At 51.0% G+C, this 20,572-nt stretch overlaps 3 protein-coding genes across 5 annotated transcripts in view; 2 read left to right on the plus strand and 1 right to left on the minus strand.

Moving 5' to 3' along the window:
* Window positions 1–4,915, plus strand: part of Chmp7 (charged multivesicular body protein 7) — an 11,775-nt gene extending 6,860 nt beyond the window's left edge. Inside the window, exons 3-10 of the mRNA XM_050121860.1 lie at window positions 505–690; window positions 862–995; window positions 1,771–1,819; window positions 2,056–2,175; window positions 2,427–2,525; window positions 2,738–2,798; window positions 3,166–3,345; window positions 3,561–4,915. Of these exons, the coding sequence (XP_049977817.1) occupies window positions 505–690; window positions 862–995; window positions 1,771–1,819; window positions 2,056–2,175; window positions 2,427–2,525; window positions 2,738–2,798; window positions 3,166–3,345; window positions 3,561–3,613 (882 nt within the window). The 3' untranslated portion in view covers window positions 3,614–4,915. The remainder of the gene's footprint in view (window positions 1–504; window positions 691–861; window positions 996–1,770; window positions 1,820–2,055; window positions 2,176–2,426; window positions 2,526–2,737; window positions 2,799–3,165; window positions 3,346–3,560) is intronic.
* Window positions 4,916–7,856: 2,941 nt separating this feature from the next.
* Window positions 7,857–16,531, plus strand: R3hcc1 (R3H domain and coiled-coil containing 1). The gene is made up of 9 exons (XM_050121887.1): window positions 7,857–7,884; window positions 8,927–8,988; window positions 9,320–9,447; window positions 9,827–9,964; window positions 10,586–11,315; window positions 12,161–12,333; window positions 13,665–13,735; window positions 15,325–15,420; window positions 16,256–16,531. Exons 1-9 carry the CDS (start codon window positions 7,857–7,859, stop codon window positions 16,387–16,389), a joined length of 1,560 nt encoding a protein of 519 aa, XP_049977844.1. The 3' UTR covers window positions 16,390–16,531.
* A 1,458-nt stretch (window positions 16,532–17,989) lies between these two features.
* The window catches only part of Loxl2 (lysyl oxidase like 2), an 81,806-nt gene continuing 79,223 nt past the window's right edge, over window positions 17,990–20,572 (minus strand). For all 3 annotated transcript variants that reach the window (XM_050121866.1, XM_050121865.1, XM_050121864.1), the window contains exon 14: window positions 17,990–20,513. In XM_050121866.1, the coding sequence (XP_049977823.1) occupies window positions 20,434–20,513 (80 nt within the window). In that variant the 3' untranslated portion in view covers window positions 17,990–20,433. The remainder of the gene's footprint in view (window positions 20,514–20,572) is intronic.

Raw genomic sequence — 20,572 nt, forward strand, 5'->3', positions numbered from 1 at the left:
CCCAAAGTTTAAGAAGTATACAAATCCTTTTGTGTGTGTGTGTGTGTGTGTGTACACACACCATGGTGTGCCTGTAGGGGTCAGAAGACAATCTGTGGAACTCAGTTCTCTGCTCCACCTTGTGATTCCCAGTTGTCAGTCAGCCTTGGTGTCAAGTGCCCTTACCCGCTCAGCCTCTCACTGCCCCACCTTATTTTTGAGACAGTCTTTCACTGAATGCAGAGCTCACTGTCTAGCTAAGCTGGCTAGCCAGTGGGCTGTGGGTTTCTGCCTGTCTTGGCCACAGTGATAGGGTTACAGGCATGTGCTGCCATGCCTGCGTGCTAGGCATCCAAACTCCAGTCTTTGTGCTTGCCCAAAGGCCGCTCTTTAATGCTGCCACTGGGTACCGGTTCAGTACTCTCAGGCCTTTCCTTGTGGGCGCATGGCCCTGAAGCTCAGGGTCAAGGCTCTTGAGTCCTGATTTGGTAACCAGGACTTTGAATCTCTATGCCTTTCCTGCAGGAAAAGGCTGAGGAGGTGTATCGCCTATACCAGAACTCACCCCTCTCCTCCCATCCTGTGGTGGCCCTGTCAGAGCTGAGTACTCTGTGTGCCAATTCCTGCCCAGACGAGAGGACCTTCTATCTGGTGCTGCTGCAGCTTCAGAAGGAGAAGAGAGTCACGGTCTTGGAACAGAATGGAGAGAAGGTGTGGAAGCATGCCTCTTTGTAGGTGTGTGCCTGCATGCATGCATGTGCATGTTTGTGTGTGCATGGACTCACAGGGACTTAGTCTGCTCTCATATGCCCACCCCAGGCCTGGTTGTGAATTTCTCAGCGTGTGTGGTAGAGACAGTATTAATTTGTCCCTTCCCCCTAGATTGTGAAGTTTGCCAGGGGGCCACATGCCAAAGTGTCTCCTGTGAACGATGTGGATGTTGGAGTCTACCAGCTGATGCAGAGTGAACAGCTTCTCTCTCGAAAGGTGGAGTCTTTATCCCAAGAATCTGAAAGGTAATCTCCTTTCTTACCTAACTGCCCTAGAGCCCCAGCATGGGTGGGTCTCTTCAAAAGACAAAAGACAAAAAACAAAAAACACTTGGACTATATCTCCATTTGTAGAGTGCTTATCTAGATGCATGAAGTCATGGGTTTGTCCCCAGATCTGGAAAAAAAAGAAAAAGCTATGTATTAATTACACACGCGCTAGGTACCCCATGTGGAAAACAGAAAATAAAGGAGAAAACGGCCTCTTGTCCCTCCCGTGATAACAGCTGCTAGCATCTTATTTATCTTCTTCTGAAGCCTGGTGTTGTCCACAGATGGGGAGATAGTAAGGTGGGTCCACGCCTTCACGGGGCCTTTTTAAGGATCTCTTGCTCCTTCCTTGGGGTGCTTCTGCAAGAGTCCACCTCCCTGAATGGAAGACTAGCACACTGAATTAGAGTTCTTCACTCCGTATCGCAGAGAAATAGAGGAGCGTTGGGAGACTCAGAGACATGGCCAAGGGCTTTAATGTGAAGGGCTCAATCCCATGTCTTAGAGTGGGAAGATGTGTATAATTCTCTCACTTTCAGGACAAGATCACCTTGCCTTGCCATGTACAGATGCTCAAGCCTCTGTTGAGACCCACTTCCAGAAACTGGCAGTGGGTAGCTGGCCCTCACTGTGGCTGTGGGCTTTAGGGAGTTACTGACCTCAGTCTGAAGCTACTTTCACCAAGTGCTCTCAAGCATACTCGGAGACCCTGCCACTGTACAGCCTCCTTCACCTGTCCTTCATTCCTCAGGTACAAAGAGGAAGCCCGCCGGGCATGCCGAGCTGGAAAGAAGCAATTGGTAGGTTCTCTTCCTCTGCAGCCTAGGAGTGACATCCACAACTGTAGGATACAGGGGCCCAGCAGTTCAGAGAGCAGCCTGACTGGGGTTCAGGGAGCAGCATCTGCAGGTTCTCAGAAACCAGAGCTTAATTTATAGGGAGAAGGCTGGGATGCTCTCGTGGTTTGAGCAGAGCTGTCTTGCTTATGCCCTGTGGCCTACCATGTCCTACTCTGATCTGTTTCCATACCCGCCAGGCACTGAGGTCTCTCAAGGCCAAGCAGAGGACAGAGAAACGCATTGAGGCCCTGCACGCCAAGCTGGACACTGTTCAAGGCATCCTGGATCGCATCTATGCCTCCCAGACGGACCAGATGGTAGCCACGCCCCTCCGTGCCCTGTGGTCCCAGGCTCCCACACTGCATCTCCCTCCCTTGTGGCCTACTGTTTAAATGAGTCCTGAGTTCTTCCAGGGTGTGGCTGGGTTCCCTTCCCTATTGGGAAGTTTAGCTTCTCTGGGTGTAAAATGAATTCATTTGCCTTGGGTGGCCAAAGAAAGCTTTGGAGATGGAATATGGTTGTCTGTATTTTGGTAAGTGTTGCATAGGTAACTTGATCTTCTCTTTAGGTTTTTAATGCATACCAAGCTGGTGTGGGAGCCTTGAAACTCTCGATGAAGGATGTCACAGTGGAGAAGGCAGAGAGCCTTGTGGATCAGATCCAGGAGGTACAGGGGCCTGGGACAGTCCATGAGAGTTGTAGCGAACATGGTAGAGACGTGCTGCGGGCTAGTTTTCCAGACTTGACTCGGCCTTGTGCCTGAGAGGAACTGTTCATTGATTGTCAGGTCTCTGTAACCAACCCTGAACATTTTCCTTAAAGGCTTCGAGCTGCCCAGAGCCAGCATTCCCTTCAGAGCTTTGTGTTTGTGTCTTACAGCTGTGTGACACGCAGGATGAAGTTTCTCAAACCCTGGCTGGTGGGGTAACCAATGGTTTAGGTGAGTTGGCAAGGACACTCCCCCCTCCTTTCTGAAAGACCTCACTTCTTGGGCCAGAACAGGTCTGACCATGAGCTTGTTCCTCTCTGGGGCTCACCTGCAGTGGTGGTTGGTGGGAGTTAAGGTGACCTCTCAGACAGCTGTCCATATTGGCAGTCCTTTCCCAGGGCAAAGGGAAGCAGGTCCAGGTTCCTGGGCTCAGTGAACTATACCCATCTGACAGTCCAGCTCTCCCTATAGAGAAAGAATATCTGCCAGAGGGTACCCTTTCCCTCATGAGTCATGTGACTGCAACCTGCAGAAAGCCTGCTGGGCACATCGGTTCATCCCTTTCTTTCCTGGGGTTGACATGGCATCTCTCTCCCAGATTTCGACAGTGAGGAACTGGAGAAGGAGTTGGACATCCTCCTTCAGGACACCACCAAAGAACCTTTGGACCTGCCTGACAACCCCCATGAGACGCTTTATACCAACAGTGTGCCTAAACCTAGGATCTTGGATGCTGAACTTGAAGCTGAACTTGAGAAACTGTCCTTATCAGAAGGAGGTACGGAGCAGCTTCCCATAGACCCTGGACATGTGACTCTGGCTGACAGAGGAGCCAGCCACAGAACAGATAGGTTCCGTCCCAAGAACTTGGTTTGCCTGCATTCTAAAGCCCTGCTGGGGGGAGTGGTTATGTACATGGAGATCCAGTTACTTAAACTTTGGGACACTTTGGTCATAGGCCTTCCTATTGAATATTGTCATTTCTTTTCGCAGGTTTGGTCCCAAGCAGTAAATCTCCAAAAAGGCAAATGGAACCAACTCTCTAAAGCCATTGCAGGAACTCAAGTGAAGGACCCTCATGTCACAGAGGGACAGCCTTGTGTGTGTACATAGTTATTTAATGAGAAACACTGAGAAGTTGTTGAAAGAGGAGGAAAGAACCACTTGGATCTCTCTGGAGGGTACCACTCCTGATAAGACAGGTACAGCTCCTGGAAGCCATGCTGTGAAGGTGTGCTCCAAGCTGATGTCATGGACCTACCTTCTCGTCTCTATAGTGCCACAGTTTATCCAGTTCTGTGTGTGACGTCGTCTCTGATAGCCTGCAGTTCTTGCCATTGGCTCTGTTAGGTTTGTCTTCACCCACCAGCTTCGTTGCAGCCAGTGAAGGTGAAAGGTTTGCAGCTTTTTCCATCAAAGCCAGCCCTGTCTTCCACTCCTAAGGTTTTTAAAACAAAGTTTGTTATCTGCAATGCCAGTTAAACTGCTCCCCTGTCCTCTGCTTTATTGGAATTAAGAATGAGAGTCAAACAAGTTTTACTCAGAGAGACCTAACAGCCGAGTATCTGGAGAAACATTGTCCACAAGATGTTTCTCTACCTGTTTTGTCAAATTCTCTGAATGGTTCAGGGTCATGGCAGTTGCAGGGGTGGCTTAAGTCATTCAGCGCCACAACCTCTTTCATCTTAGGCAGAAGCAGATCTGCTGATGGGGGTGGGGAAGGGGTTAATCTGAGCAGGAGAAACCCGAGTCAACTACAGGCCTCACGGTGTAAAAGAAGCTTAAGTTTTTGCTTTGGCCCCATCATAAATTATGTGTGTTTTCTGGAGCAAGCCACATGGTGCCACATTCCCTGTTTCTTGAGCCTGACACTCACTGTTAGGATCTGGAAAATGTCTCACCATGTATCCACCACTCAGGGCAGGGGCCTGAGCCAGGATGTGCAATAGGAGGAGGTGGCCCTGGCCTGCTGCATCTGTATGGGCTGCCCTCTGCCCTGCCCTGCGCCTGCCTCCCGTGGGCGCATCTTCTCTCCGTGAACTGTGGGGCAGGAGAGGGTAGGTCTGAATGTTGAGGTGGCAGCGTGGAGAGGAAAAATGACAGCCACACTGCCAATCTGCCGTCCAGGACGATGTCTGCCTGGATCTCTTTGCACTGCCCCTCCTGCTTGCGGTGGCACAAAGCAGAGGGGGGAGGACTTTGCTTCCGACCAGGAGCACGAATCACTGTTCAACGAGTCTCTCCCTCCCACTCAGCTTTGGCAAACGGAAATATTGGGGGTGAAGAAAAACAATCACTATTTTTTCTTTTTTAATCTGGTAAATAACTATTAAAAGAGAAAAATACCAGGTTTTGTTGTTGTCTGTTCTTTAGGTTGTGTCAATTTTTTTTTTTTTTTTAAAGCTAGGTCTCATGTAGCTGAGACCATCCTTGAGTTTTATCCTCCAGCTTCCCCTAAGAGCTGGGACCACAGCTGTGTAGCCGTGCACACCAGACTATGTCATTGTGTTAGTGCTTGTTCCTTCCTGTCTCTCAGAGTCACACACATATCCACACTTAGGCGCTGTTCATCCGGGGCCTCTGGAAAATGTGGAGTAGCTGAATAACAGGCCCTGAGCTGCAGGGAGTCCTGCCTGCCTGAGAGAACCTCTCCCTCCAGCCCTGAGCAGTATACTGTGATATCTCCCAGGCCCTGTTCTCCACACTGAGAACGACCCTGCCCATGTGGTGGCTCCACACTAGTCCAGCGCCTCTGGTTCTTGGCCTGTGCTGTGCATGCTGTCAGCTGTGCCTGTGGAGGAAGGAGGCTTTGAGGCCGAGTGCGGTCTGCAGCAGGCCAGGTCTGCTGCGCACTGGGCCTGCAGCTCCGGCTGTGTGGGCAGGCGAGCCAGCCGGAAAAAGGTGTAAGGAGCATCAGACCAGGACGCCTCAGGACCAGTTGGGCACCCACTATTTGTTTTGTGAAACTGTCTCAGGAGAACCTGCAATCCCACAGTGGGTCTGGATGGCTGGCTCTGAAGGACAAGGGATGCAGAGGGAAGGGTGGAGCAGATGGAGCTGCAGGAAGGGCCGGCATTTGGGGAGCCCGTTACCTGGTTTTGTGTTGCTGTCTGAGCGACTAAGCAGTCCTCACCCAGGTCCTCCCTCAGGAAGGCCGGAGCACTAAGTTTATCTCCACTCTGCTCAGAGTGCTGCTGTCTCCTCATTCTCTCTCTCTCCTCCCTCCCTCCCTCCCTCCCTCCCTCCCTCCCTCCCTCCCTCCCTGCTCCTGGACTGTGGCACCTACCCACCCTGTGCCCAGGAGACCACTTCTAACATTCAGTGGACTTAGTCCTCAGTCTGGTGATCTTCGGCTTAGCAAGGCCTGCCAGGCTTTTGTCTCCCTCCTGGACTGTAGTAGAAATAGCCAACTTTAGCCAGAGTGTCCCACTGCAGGGACAGACCCTACCCAGAGAGGAACCTTGGCCCTCACCTTCACTCCAGCGTGGTGACAAGTTACTAGTTATGTGGCACTGACCAGTTAGTCTTCTGTGTGCTTTAGCCTTGTAACCGTGTGAGTGGGTATGTACATGAGTATGGGTGCCCATTGAGGCCAGAAACATTTGATCCCCTGAAACTGGAGTTAGAGCTAGTTGTGAAGCCTCAGCTCCTGCTTTAGTCTCTACATCTGCAGAGTAGATGTCAGAAACACTAACCACCACCTAGCATTGTGTCCAGGAGATGAGATAAATGAAGCAGGGTACAGGGAGTTGGGTACTGGGAAAAGGAGTTCAGTATGTGAGCTCACACAGTCTGTGACTGGCCTCACATCAGAGATCCTCCTACCTACCTCCTAAGTGTTGGAATTACACTCAAGTAACACCACACACTGTTTGTTCTGGTCCTTTAAGAAGGTCTAGAACTCAGGCTAGGCTGGGGCAGTGGTCTCCTAGAAACTGAGGGACAACAGAAAAACCGCCTGGGATTTTGATGACACCCACAGAGGGTAGTCAGGTAGAAAGGGGAAGGGTGGACTCTTCTTTGGCTTCTCCCTTTGGCCCTTCTGTTTTTCCCAGCCCTTCCTTTCCTACTCTTACTCTTTTCCCTACAGCCTTCCTTATCTCTGCTGTTGTATTCTGAATGTGAAGTGACCCCCCCCCCCCGCGAGTGCAAACACACACACACACACACACACAGGTTCCTGTGTTTGAACAGTTGGTGCCCAGCTGACAGTGCTGGTCTGATAGACTCTGTAACCTATAGGAGTCGGAGTCATCCTGGAGGAAATGGGTCTCTAAGGGTGGGCCTTGTGGTTGTTTTAGTTCAGCCACTTCCTGTTTTCTGTCTGCTATCCAACTGTGACCAGCTTCCCACACTTCGGCCACCATGCCTTCCGTGCCGAGACAAACGTGTCCCTTCTTAAAGCACAAACCCTTCCTGCCTAAGCTTTGTGCTGATACACAGAGGCACTCGACACAGCAAAGGGAAAATAGTAAATAATCTGCCCCCTTCCCATTTCTGGGGGACATCTCGTGCTTACAAGTATTCATAACTGATTTTCTTGGATTCAGAGGTTTAAAAAGTATTCTACAATCAATAATGATTTTTAAGATTGATTTTGTGTATGTGTGTATATACATGTCACAGTCCAAACGTGGGGGGCAGAAGACAGTTTGGGGGAGTTCTTTTTCCTTCGGTGGTGTGAGTCCCAGTGATCAAACTGGGGTCGTCAAACTCGGCAGCAAACACCTTCACCCACTCAGCAACCTCTTAGACTTCAGTGATAATTTAGTTTTACACACACACACACACACACACACACACTTTCTCTCTCACACACACACATACACACACACACACACACACACACACACACACACACACACGAACACCATGCACACATACCACTTCACAGCCCTTCCACACACACCCCACAAATATATCATACAAACACTGCAAAGCCCCTGGATGAACAGGTACACACACTGCACCCAATTTTGATCTTATCAAAATTTTCAAGCTGTTTCTATTCCCATTGTGTGTGTGTGTGTGAACCTGCGGAGAACAAAGGTGAAACAAGTTCTTCTACAATCACTCTATTTTTTTTTTATTGAAGATTTATTCAAAGCCAGGTGGTGGTGGCACCTTTAATCCCAGCACTTGAGGCAGAGGTGGGCGGATCTCAGTAAGTTCAAGACCAGCCTGGTCTACAGAGTAAGTTCCAGGACAGGTAGGGATACATAGAAAGACCCTGTCTCAAATTTTTTTTTTCATTATTCATTTTGTTATATGCCTAAATGTTTTGTCAGCATGACTGCCTGTGCACCACGTTCATGCCGTAAGGTGTTACAGCGGTTCTAAACCACCATGTGGGCACTGGGAACTGAACCTGGGTCTCCTCAAGAGCAATAAGTGCTCTCTCAGCAGCTCAGTCAGCTTTCCAGCCCTTTAAAAAGAAAGATTTATTTACTTATTTATATGTGTGCCACGCGCATGTCCATGTGCTGGTGTCTTCGGGAACTAGAGCCGGAGAGCAGCGCACTCTCTTAACCCCTAAGCCATTTCCCCAGCTCCAGCCTTCCCTTCCCTTCTTTCTACCTCCGTTAGGTACCAGGCCAAGGGACTCTAGAATTAGAAATACATAATGCCACTACTATCTAGCATGTAGTAGTTGTTCACGAGTGTCTGGTGAACTTAATTGGTTCTAGAAGAAAAAAGAAATAATAATTATAGTGGTGTATTATTTGTATTTTAATAAATAAATCTTTCCTGATGACCAGAGGCAAAGCTAAGGCTAAAGGTCAGGTAAAGGTGACACATACCTTTAATCCCAGGATTTGGGAGGCAGAGGCAGAAGGATCTCTGTGAGGTCAAAGCCACCCTGGGCTACACAAGATCAACACAGAAACAAATACAGGTAGTGGTGGCTCACACCTTTAATCCTAGTTCTAGGGAGTCACACGCCTTTAATCCCAGCACTAGAGAGTATAAAATGAGGAGAGAGAGGCTTAGGCTGCTTAGTCTACAGTCACACAGTCTTGGCAGAGGGTAAGACTTCTCTAGCAGCTTGGCTGCCTTGCTTTTCTGGTTTTCGGGTTGAAAGATTTATTTATTAAAATACAAATAATATACCGCTGTAAATGATTTTAAAATCAGAACCACTTTTGACTTGTGTAACTCTAGACAAGTCATTTCACCCTTTTGGGCCTCCATTTTCTCAGGAGTCTAATTAATAATCACTTAGTCGCGTCTTTGCGGGAGAAACCCTATGACTTTCGGGTTAGCGCAGTGCCCCAGCCCCACCTCTGAACAGGACAGGAACACGCCCCTCTGCGGCAAGTGGGTGCGATACCTCCTCCCGGCCGCTTGATGGCGCGGAGCCCGCTGTGGAACAGGGGGGCGGGGGACTCAGAGCGCAGCGGCCACTTTCCGGGCTGCCGCGGTGAGTGGGTGCTGCAGGTATCGAAGGTCCCCTCCTTGGGCCCCCTGATCGCTCCTGGGAAGGGCGGCTGGGTGTCGCGGGGCGGTTTCAGCGGACTGTGCCCGTGAATTGGAAAACCCTTGTAGCGCTAGGCAGAGCGGCGCTGGGAGCCGAGGACCCAGTCCGGCCCCGGACGTGAGCGCCCTCGGCCCCGCACTCACGCGCCTCCCGTCGGACTCCACGAAGGCCAGGGATTCAAAAGTCACCGAAGACCTTTCCGCACGGACACGTGGGATTGTGGGCGCTCTCCGGGCCTATATTCTTATCCCGATCTTGTCTACCGCCCCTACAGGCTCTGCCATCTGTCACCCTGGCCCTTCTCTGTTTGGACGGTGTCTTCCTCTCCTCGGCCGAAAATGACTTTGTCCACCGGGTCCAGGAGGAGCTGGATCGCTTCCTGTTGCAGAAACAGCTATCCAAGTACGGGGAACTAGGGGGCAACGTTAATGCTAGGAAGGGCAGGGTTTGCCCCTCTCCCAGGTTCTGTGCCCAGGTAACTGACTGGACCACCGGCCAGGCCCCGCCTGACTTGAGACTTTAGCCCCTGCCGCCTTATCCAGCCACATCTTTCCTTTGTATGCGAGCGTCATCCCACTCAAGCAAAAGTACCCACCCTCTTAGGAATGATGGGAACTGTAGCTCCCTGTGATCTACTTTGCAATTAGCCAAGGACCGGCTTGGGCAGAGTGTTAAGCCACCACAAACCTGGGAGTGGCCTCCGTGGGAATCAAGTCCAGAAACTGGACCTGCAGCCTTGGTGAAATACTCCGACTTAATACTTGGTTTGGTTCCTTCCCAGGGTCCTCCTTTTCCCCCCAGTCTCCAGCCGCCTGCGGTACCTGATCCATAGAACAGCAGAGACTTTTGATCTCTTGAGCAGCTTCTCTGTTGGGGAGGGCTGGAAGAGGAGGACCGTCGTCTGTCACCTGGACATCAGGTGCGTTTTCCTACCGCATGGAGGGCTCTCAGCAATTGATTTTTTTTTTTTGTGTGTGTGTGATGGTTGGGCTAGCTGGCTAGCCAAGGAGGGTAGATCTTGGCAGGAACCCCAAGTCGTGTGAAGTTGGGGTTGTCTTTTGCTCCATCGGGGATGCAGCTGACTTGGCTACATCAGCCATTCATGTTGGGCCAGAGTGCACACTAAAAGTAGCTGGACTAGTAAGGGTACATCTGCACCTCTCTCTTTGTGAGTGCGTGTTTAGGGGAAGGGGAAGAGTCTGTCAGCCTGTAGTCATCCCTAGTCCCGTGTGTATCTCACAACACGGACATCTTATCATTGTGACTTTGATCCTAATAACAGCTCCTAAATGCAAGCATTAGCCATCTTTCGTGTGTAACCAAAAATTCAGCACCCACTAATCTGATTGTAGTGTTCATGAGGGAGCCCCTTTGGGTGTGTCAGGATTTTTGCCTTTGCCACAGTGCCTTTGTAAGAGATTCTTTTGAGGGTCATTTTGGTTGTGACCTTTGCTTAATGCTGACTTGGCAGTGTCGTGGCTCCAGTAAGTCATTTTGCTGTAGACTCAGACATGCTTTGAATCTTCTGTTCCTACTCCAGGGTACCCAGTTCAGATGGACCCTCTGGTCCCTGCTGCCCTCCTGCCTCCCATCCCAGCAAGTACCGTGGTCCCCGGAACACCTCACATCAGGGAGGAGCTGCTGGTTCTCGAGGTGGTCCTCCTGGCCGGTGGCATCGTGGATGGAAGCCGAAGCCGGATCAACCTTTGTATGTGCCCCCCGTGCGACGCAGGCAAGATGAACCGGTAGCACCCTCCATCCGAGGCCTCAGGGGAGAGGCCCCAGCTGGTGGAGTTTCAGAAGAGCCTAGGGGTGCCGGGAACCCTGAAGCTGACCAGGCAGTTACCACGTTGGTGACTCTGGGAACCGCGAAGAGCGCTGATTCAGGCTATGCAAATCATTCACAGCTGGAGCTGGCTGACCCTGAGCCCTCCCAGAATCCTTCTGAGAAGGAACAAGGAGTGGAGAGAGCCATGCAGCAGGGGTCCAGGCCACAGCTGGCCTTGGAGGAGGAAAGTAGGAGTCCTCTGGTGCAGAGTCTGGTGGACCAAGAGGAGGAAAAGGGAGAGGGAGAGGAGAAAGAGAAGGTGGGTCAGGAAGAAGAGGATGTAGGCAAGCAGAAAGGGAAGGTGGAGGAGGAGGAAGAGAAGCCGGATGAGCAGAAAGGGAAGGTGGAGGAGGAAGAGAAGGTGGATGAAGAAGAAAAGATACATGAGGAGGAAGAGGATGATGACACCCACCGTGACTATTTCAGCGAGCTACTGCAGGAGGTGATGAGGCTCTTGAACCCAGAAAAGGGAGGGCGGAGGTGAGGTGGGTGTAGCCTCAGGGGTATGGGAGAAGGGCTTGGAGGTGAGGGAGGGGCTGTGCTAATAGGATGTATGAAAAATGGCTCAGGCCTGGGTGTTGGATAATGGAAGGCTGGGAACCTGGAGAAGGAACGGTGTAGTTGGGTCTCAGTCTGACTGTTTAGGAGATGGTCAGCCCTGAGCAAGTCATTTGCTTTTTAAAGTCGTTTCCTCATATGAAGAAAAGTAGTGAATACATTACAAGGTGGTGGAAACAGTCCTCACAGGCACGTTGCTCTCTGTTCGAGAAAACCACCCTCCTGCCTGGAGCTCTGCCTTAGAAATTGTGTTTTCTTGAGACCATGTGCCTGCCCCTAACATTGACTTTGGACCAATGGAGAGGCTGGGTATCTTTGATTGCTGTTTTATGCACAGTCTTTGAAAATATCATATTTGTAGTAAGAAAAATAAAGATACTGGCTTTGTCCAGCTTTTTTTTTGTTCTATAGACTATGCAATTTTGGGCAAACTACTTAACTCATTGCCCCTCCATCTGTAAAAAGGGTATGTAGTATATAGGATGCACTTTTCAAGTTCAGGTGAAACACAGTGGTCGCAGTTGGGAGTCATCTAGTGGGGACTCCATAGAACCAAGCACCCTTCCCTAAAACACCCATGTTCTGAGAAATCAAGCCGCCATAACCAGATTCCAACTGAGCAGACTTCTCCCCCAGAACTATCAGATTGGAAAGCATGACAGGGTTGGGGGAGGGGGGATCACAGCTGGGTCACAGCTCTCCCTTGCCAAAGGGTCTGTTTGCTCCCAGATCACAGCCAACCTGACTGAAAAGGAGATCGAGGTAGAGAAGATCCACCTGGACACATCCTCCTTTGCAGAAGAGCTACCTGGGGAGAGGGACTTGGCCCACGTGGTGGAGATCTATGACTTTAAGCCAACACTCAAGACTGAGGACCTGCTGGCCATCTTCTCTGAGTTCCAGTGAGTAGGAAAGGTGGGGGGCCTGGGAGACGCTAGGGTAGCCCTTCCCTGCTTGCCCCAGAACGGAAGGCTGAGGGAGGTGTTGATGTCTGGGCTACTTGCTCTGAGGCAGGTCATCCTGATGACTCTGACTAAGGGAGGGGAAGGGTTGGTGTTTGAGCACCCGCCTAGACATGGGCCAAGGTCTGCGTGTACACACCCTTGCTGGGACCACAAGGCCTTCTATCCGTCTCAGGACACAGCTGTCCAGATGCCAGTGGGTCAGTGGGCCTCCCGTAGCCTGAGGGCCATCCTGCATGACAATTATGTATGGGGGTGCCTGGCTGGAGCAGGTCTGATGTAGCCTGGAGGGATACACTCAAGAGACAGGACTCCTTAGCTTCTCCCAGATTCCCATGGATGCAACCATCTGCCATTTCTTCTTTTTTTTTTTCTAATTAGCATTTTTTCCATTTGTCTTTGCTTTACCTATGTGGGCTTTTAAAAATCCCTTTCTGGGGCAGGAGAGATGGCTCAGAGGTTAAGAGCACTTGCTGTTCTTGTAGAGGACTGGGGCTTGGGATCCAACACCCACATGGTAGCTCAAAATCATTGGTAACTACAGTTCCAAGAGGTCTTTGGGCACCAGGCATGCATGTGGTACACATTTAACCTAAACACTAATACACATAAAATAAAATAAATCTAATAAAAATAAAACAAGACCCCTTTATTCCTGGCCCTCCTCTCTGACATTGTTTTCCATACGTCTGTGTCTTGTCCTCTGCACCTGTGCTGAGGGGACAGCCGAGAGGGTGGCAGTTTACTTTTTCGGCTGTCTCTAACTATATGGCCCCACAGGGCCACCACTGATTTCTTGTCGAGTGGGCCATGCCACTAGAGGAGTGGGGCCATTCTGAAACTGCTTCTAGTTCCCTCCAGGCACAGAGTTCGTGATGGCTTCCTGAGGAACAGGGAGAGGGCCAGCCAGAGCCATGTCCTTGATATGCCTCTTTGGACCTCTCTCCTCTCCTACCCCAAAAATCTTTTAGCTTTCTTACTCAGAGTCCATGCTCAGCCTGGCTGTGACAGTATCTGGGGAGTTGTCACTCTTTGCTTTGGGCTATATGAGCCTTCCAGTACTGTCTCTCTGTCCCAGATGCTGACCTGCCTGTTTGCAGGGTGGCAGTGGATCTTTCTGCAGCTGACTTAATGCTCTAGTGACAAAGTGTGCCAGTGATCCCTTCTAACAGAGGAGATAGCTTGGTCTCGGGGCTTGAGTTGGGAGGGATCCAAGGGGAAGGGTCTTGAGCACTGGCTTTTGTGAGCTCCCATGTCCTCTCCCCACACAGAGAGAAGGGGTTCAAGATCCAGTGGGTGGATGACACTCACGCCATCGGCATCTTTCCCTGCCAGGCCTCAGGTAAGGTGGCTTCCTGTTGGGCTCTGCTCCTTCTCTGGCCTCCATTGAGAGCAGAGGTGCCTGGGTCCCCTAGGTGGAAGGCCATCTATATCCAGGTCTAGACTACCTTCAGCCCATGGGTTCGGCTCTCAGCAAGCCCGAACCACAGTCTGGGTATCGGGGGTTGTGGCCTGGGGAACGCTTTAGCCTTTCCTCTTTCTATTGGCACTTTCAGTACAGAGGTGTTAGGATCAGTGACATTTACTGAACAGGTGGCATGGGCCAAGCCATAGGTCCTTCTCCAAACTGAAGAAAGGCATCAGGTGCTGTTGCCCTGGCTCACAGGCATTTAGCACAGGATGCAAGCAGGTGCCTTATCGTTTAATCTTTATGTCAGCCTCAGTAGTGGGGTCCATCCCCCCTGCCCCTCAGAATGCTGGGGTTTCTGGTGGATTACAGGCCTCTCACTGTGGAAGCTAGAGCACCATGCAGCCTCCCCTTCAGCCATTGTCCCAAGCTGTCCCTGTCATTCCACTTAAATAAGACTCTCCCACCCGAAACTGCGTGCACATCAGAGCTGGGAGTACCCTGCTTGGGTTTGGCCTGGCCCTTGTAAAGTCTAAAGCTGAGGATGGGGAGGAGCAGGGGGAGTGATGGGGAGGGAGCCCCTGGAAGGGAGGTAGGAAGAAAGGTCAAGTGGCCCCCGAGGACTACGGAAGAATAAGCTCTGGCTAGGTATCTTAGATAAGGTTTTTATCGCCGCGATGGAACATCATCACCAAAAAGCAAGCTGGGGAGGAAAGGATTTATTCAGCTTACTCTTCCACATTGCTGTTCATCACTGAAGAAAGTCAGGACAGGAACTCAAACAGGGCAGGAACCTGGAGGCAGGAGCTGGTGCAGAGGCCAAGGGGGGGGTGCTCCTTATTGGCTTGCTCAGCCTGCTTTCTTATAGAACCCAGAACCACCAGCCCAGGGGTGGCACCACCCACCATGGGCTGGGCTCTACCCAGTTGATCACTAATTCAGAAAATGCCTTACAGCTGGATCTCAGGGAGGCATTTCCTCAGCTGAGGTTCCTTCCTCTCTGACTCTAGCTTGTGTCAAGCTGATGCAGAAGCAGCCAGTAGTACACTGGGGTACTGCCTCCTGGGCCTGCCATAAATAGTATAGCAAGAGCTTATCATGCCCTGGCCTCGGTTTCTTTGTCCAGATTACACATCTGCTATGCCCTGGTGTCAGGTGCACCTTAGCTCAGTGTGGTGGTGCTGGGAGTACTGGAGTCCCTGGGGGTTTGGGGGGATAGAAGGAGAGTCTGCTCCAAGTTCTGACTTTCTCAGGTAGAGCCTGCATATCTTGCTGTGAGTATCTGAACACTGGGCTGGGACATCATCTGACAGCACAGACAGTGCCCACTGTGCAGTTCCTTAGGGATCTGGGCACAAGGTGACACTGTCGTCACCTTTACTGGGGTAGATCGGGCCGAGCAGCTGGGACTGGAATGTAGAGAGTGGCTGTGGCAGTTTGGGATAATGCTTGTACTCCAGACCCCTGGGGTGGGCGGTCCACATAGCACAAGCATCGCCCCGGATCTCCTCTCCTTTCTCCAGCTGCTGAGGCCCTGGCCAAGGATTTCTCCATGCTCAAGATCCGGCCGCTCACACAGGGAACCAAGCAGTCGAAGCTCAAAGCCTTGCAGAGGCCAAGTAAGGGAAGCCTGTCCCTCCACGGGGAGGCTGTGTGTGCATTTGTGTTTGGTTTGTTTTCCCTTCTTTATTTCCCTGCTCTTCAAGAGCCTGGGCTATAGTAGCTAGCGGGGCTCAGCATCCCTTAGGCCCGGAGACGGCCTAGGGTCAGGTACCATGTGTGTTTGTCTTCCCACTCATGCCTTCCTCTGTCACTGATCTAGGAAAGGCCCCACCTTCTTTCCAGAGGGCTATGAAGACTGTCCTCCAGAAGGGTAACAAGTTCTTGGGCCTTGGGATCAGCCCTAGATGGGACCTTGGTTCTGTGACTTACCTCACCTGTACAGGAGCTGGATGCCAACCGTGAGCTCCCTCCATTTCCTCTTCCAGAAAGCATGGTGCTCGAAGAGGAGCAAAGTTGGAACCAGCAGAATGGGCCCAAGGGAGGTCTACCAAAGCTATTCATGCCACTGTGAATGGTGACGTGGCCTTGTCCTAGGCTTCTTAGAAACAATATCCCGTCTTTATGACCAATGATCCAGGTGTCCTCTCCTGAGTGCTTCCTTCCTAAGGGCCTCACAGAGCAAAGAGATGCTGGGTTAGTTCCTCCTCATCCCCACCGCACAATGAACCAGGTTGACAGGAGGGGTCATTTTGTGTCAGGTCCCACAGGGAGGCAGAAATACAGGCCTGGGGCCCTCTCATAGGCACCGCTGGCTGCTGTAGGACCCCAGTTCTGCTCCATACCATTGGACATGGGCTGACCCTCATCTGGCTTTCAAGGCTGCTCTGTCACCCAGAGGAGAGACATCCCTGGCCTCGAGTCCAAGTCCCACCCCCTGACTCTTCCTTTCAGAGCTCCTGCAGCTAGCGAAGGAGAGGCCACAGACAGATTCGGCGGTGGCCCGCAGGCTGGTAGCCCGGGCCTTGGGACTCCAACACAACAGAAGGAAAGAGCTGCCTGCTGCCCCGAGTCTCCTGCCATCTTGAGGCCCCACAGCCAGCTGTCCAGACTAGGCTGGGCCCCAACCATGCCTTTAATGACCCAAGGACAGCCCTTTGCCCCCGCTGGAGCTGCTGTAGGGCACGGTAGGCTTTTGTTGAGCTGGTCCCAGAAATTGGGAAGAAATAAAAATTTAAGGTTGTGTTGATTGCATCCAAGTGTGGTCTTGAGGGACACTAGAGGGTGCTGTTCCTTCTCTTACCGTGGGCCCGTGGTTACTGAGCATCAGGTCACCTTGCCTAGAGGTCCCATCTTCACTTCAGGGGCATTTGTGCACAGGTGGCCATGTTTGGGGAGTACGTGGTACTTGCTCCATGTCACTTGCCCAGTATCTCCGTTTCAGCAACCCCAGCTTGCCATCTTCTGTGGGCTGCTGTGCGCAGCTGTGCACAGCTGTAGGTGTAGCAGTGCTGAGGCGTTATTTGCAGATGCGGATCACAAAAGGGCTCCTTCTAAGTAAGCTCGAACAAAGCCAAGAGGTGCTACTTGAGTGCATGCCAGGTGTCCCCTCAGAAACGGACCCAGGGCATCCTTGTAGGACGGGAGAGTGCTCGCCTCTCTCGAGTCTTGGGTGTAGTATTGGAAGCACCTGGCCCACTCTGGAGATTGGGGTCCCTGTTGATCTCAGGTTTGCTGGGGTCAACACACTTGTAACACAGGATTGCTTATGGAGGACGGGAGCCCTGCTCTGCCAGTGCCCACTCTCCCCTGGGAAGCTGCCCTGTGGCTAGCTGTCCTGCCTGTTTTTGACACACTGCTGTGTCCATCCCCAAGTTCTAGTGAGTAGCAGCTGTTGAAGACGGGCCACAGCTGACCTCGGCTGCTGCTCAGGTCTCTCCAATTGCTTCTCAGAGCTGCAGCCTGTACTGATAGAGCCCTCCAGATCACAGGGAACTTTGGAAGGACATAGGGACCATTCCTGAAAGTGTGAGATGAAATATAATCCAGCTGATACCTGAATCGATAATTTAGGACCGACATTGTCTCACGAGCCCAGAAACATGGAGCCAGCTGACAGTGGACTGAACCATGAGCCCAAATGAACACTTTTCCTTCCTTGTACATTGTTTCTCTCGGGTACAATCTCAGCAACAATAGTTACATAGGTATAGAAAAGAAAAAAACTATTATATATTAGGGCTGTGTGATGACTAACTTTTATCATCAACTTGACTGGATCTAGAGTCCCATGGGAGACACATTTCCAAATGTGGAGGGAAAACCCACCCTGAACACGGGTAGCACCACCCCATGCCTTGGGGTCCTAGACTGAAGGGGGAAACTCATGTGAGTGTTGGCCTTCTCTTTTCCTGGCCCACTGAGATGTGAGCAAGCAGCTCCCTGCGCCTCTTGCCATAGCTTCAAACTGCACCTGCCCTCAAACCACGCGCCTAAATCCTTGCTCCCCTAAGTTCCTCTTGCTGGGTATATGGTTGCAGCAACAAGCAGGGTGACACCAGTTGGACCTGTCATTAGTGGTGCTGCAGGAGACCGCACCATCGACAGCAGCCTGAGGTCCCCTTCCCCCTTAGAGACCTCTGGGTCCTTGACTTTGCTGCAGAGAAGAAACGTCAGACGAGCCAGAAAGAAGCAGAGTTAAAGTTTATTTAAAATATTTTAAATATAAATTTAAGTTACAGGGAATAAGAGGTGCTCAGGGAAAGAGTAAGGCCCACCTGAGAGCTGGGTGGGGGCTTCTCAAAGGGCAGTGGTTCCTACGTGTCTTAGGAACTAGCTCTACACAGGGGTTTGGAAGCCTTTGGTATTATCGATGGGTTTCTAAGTCCCACTCCCAACCTCTTCCCCTTCTTGATAGTGAGATTATAGGTGGCTCCAGAGGTGCCTTGGATCGGACTGTACCCTGATAAGGTGAAACCATGGGTCGTGAGGCCAGCACAAGGGTCTTGAGATACAACTTTTACTATAAATGGGGTTTCTGGTGAAGTTCTAGGGAATTGTAGGTTTACAGCTGGGACAGGAGAAAGGCCATTTATACATCATAATTCCTTGCTATTTTAACGTTACTACTTGAAAGATCTCTATATAAAATGAATACTGTTTCTATATTAGCACCAGTCACAGTGTTATCTGTGCCAGCACTGTCAGCTGGCAAGAGCATCAGCCAGACTTGGAGGTGAAAGGCCCCTCCTACGTCCCCACGATTTTCTCTTCCCGTCCTGTGGCAGAACCATCCAAATCTTCAGTCATCCCCCTTGGAGTCTTGGAATGTATTTCTTGCTACTGTACTTTAAAGTGTGGCTCTAACTGCCTGGAATACAGAAGTTGGTTTGATTGGAAGAGGTCGTGATTGGTAACCTCGATGGACACCTGGACGGGATAGCAACCACCTGGGAAAACACCTTTGGGTGGTCTCTGAGCATGCTTCCCGAAGAGGTTTAGCGGAAGAGGGAAGGCCCATGCTAACACTACTAGCACCATTCCTCGGGCCCGGGTTGGAGGCAGAATACTAAGGCAAAAGCAAAAGAAGCACCAGCATTCACCAATCTGCTTCCTGGCCGTGGCCACCATGTGACCCCTGCCCTCTGCACCTGCCACCAAGCCTCTCCAACTAGGATGGACTGCATTCTGAACTCTAAGCCCAAAGTGACCCTCCCTTAGCCTGCTCTTGTCAAGCATTTTGTCGCAGTAATGAGAAAAGTGACGAATACAAGATTAGTATTGGCCACGGAGTTCTTGGGCTTTGAGAATAGGTTTTAGGGAGGAATCTGGAAGAGTTTGGAATTCTGGGCCCAAAAAGCTAGAGAGTGCTGAGAACAGAGCTGAATGGGCTATTCTGGTGGGAGTTTGAAAGACAAGAATGCCAAGAGAAAGGTGGACATTGGAGGCCTGGTGCCTGAGGTTTCAGTGGGGCCCTGGAGTATCTGGCTATCTGGAACTGAGCTAGGAGCAGCCATGTTATACCCTGGCAATAATCCAGCTGCATCCTGCCTGTTTTCTGAGCACTTGAGTGGGTTTTAAGAGCAATGGACTAATTTCTTTGGCAGGGGACGTTTTAAGAAGGGCTAGCATTCAGGCTGTGGAATGTATGGTTCTGCCCACTGCTCTTATTTAGTCCCACAGTTTAAAAAAAAAAAGAGCAGGTGGAGCAGAAAGATACAGAAAAATGTGCAGTTTGGCAAGGAGAAGAACACGCACATGTTTAAAGCAGCTGAGAAGGGTGGGTGCTGAAAACGCAGCTATAATTGTTAAAGAGCACATTGCCTTACATGTATGAAGTCCTGGGTTTCATCTCCAGCACTCTGGGGGTAGAAACAGGAGGATCAGAAGTTCAAGGTCATCCTCAGCTAGATAGTGAGTTTGAAACCAGACACCGCAAGCTCCCCTGCAGTGCCCTTTCTGCCACGATGCACGGGGTCCTCAAACCACGAGCCCAAATAGAGCCTTCCTTCCTCAAGTTGATTTGGTCAAGAAGTTTGTACAATGAGAAAAAAAAAAACACTTAATACAGAGGTCTTCATATTCAAGTTTTCCAGAAACAACCTAAGAAGGGGAAAATGGAAGCCGGCTTGACCACCTCCGCAGTTATGTGGTTCACACCTGCCACATCTCCAGAAGAAAATGGGCCATCTATGCAGAGCGTGGTGATGTCACACTATGGATATGCCAAAACTTGGATGGGATAACCTGCTCATAGCTTGCCTTCCAGTTCCCATAGCCACGTGCCAAAGCCCCCCCTGCTCCTGAGGCCTCAGGACAGGGACAAGCAGCCGTGCCTGGTGAATGAAGGAGCACCTTTCTTCTCAGCCGGAGCTGACTAGCCGGGAGATGGCAACTGGTAATCCGGCCAGGAGACACTGTCACCTGAACTCAGTAGGTGACCATGAAGTCATTTTTCTTTTCTTCCTTTCTTTTGTCTTTTTTCTTTTCTTTCTTTCTTTCTTTCTTTCTTTTTTTGTTGAGACTGAAGTTCCATCTAATGTCCGGAGTGGAAATCTCGTGGCAATCCTCCTGCCTTGACCTGAGTGCAGGGATAGCAGGCATGAGCCGTCATGCCTGGCCCAGGGTCTTCTTTACTGCACAGATAGCTGATTATTTAGAAGTCCACTGAAGTGTTCAAACTTCTGTTCTGTCTCCTCACTGAAGGCGCCACCTGGAGAGCAGGCGTCAAGGGGACAGAATTAGGTCGGCGACCCCAGTGAGCCTCCCCCA

This window comes from Alexandromys fortis, unplaced genomic scaffold (assembly GCF_014885135.2).
Source record: "Alexandromys fortis isolate MF-2015 unplaced genomic scaffold, M_Fortis_MF-2015_v1.1 scaffold_203, whole genome shotgun sequence".
Lineage (NCBI taxonomy): Eukaryota > Metazoa > Chordata > Mammalia > Rodentia > Cricetidae > Alexandromys > Alexandromys fortis.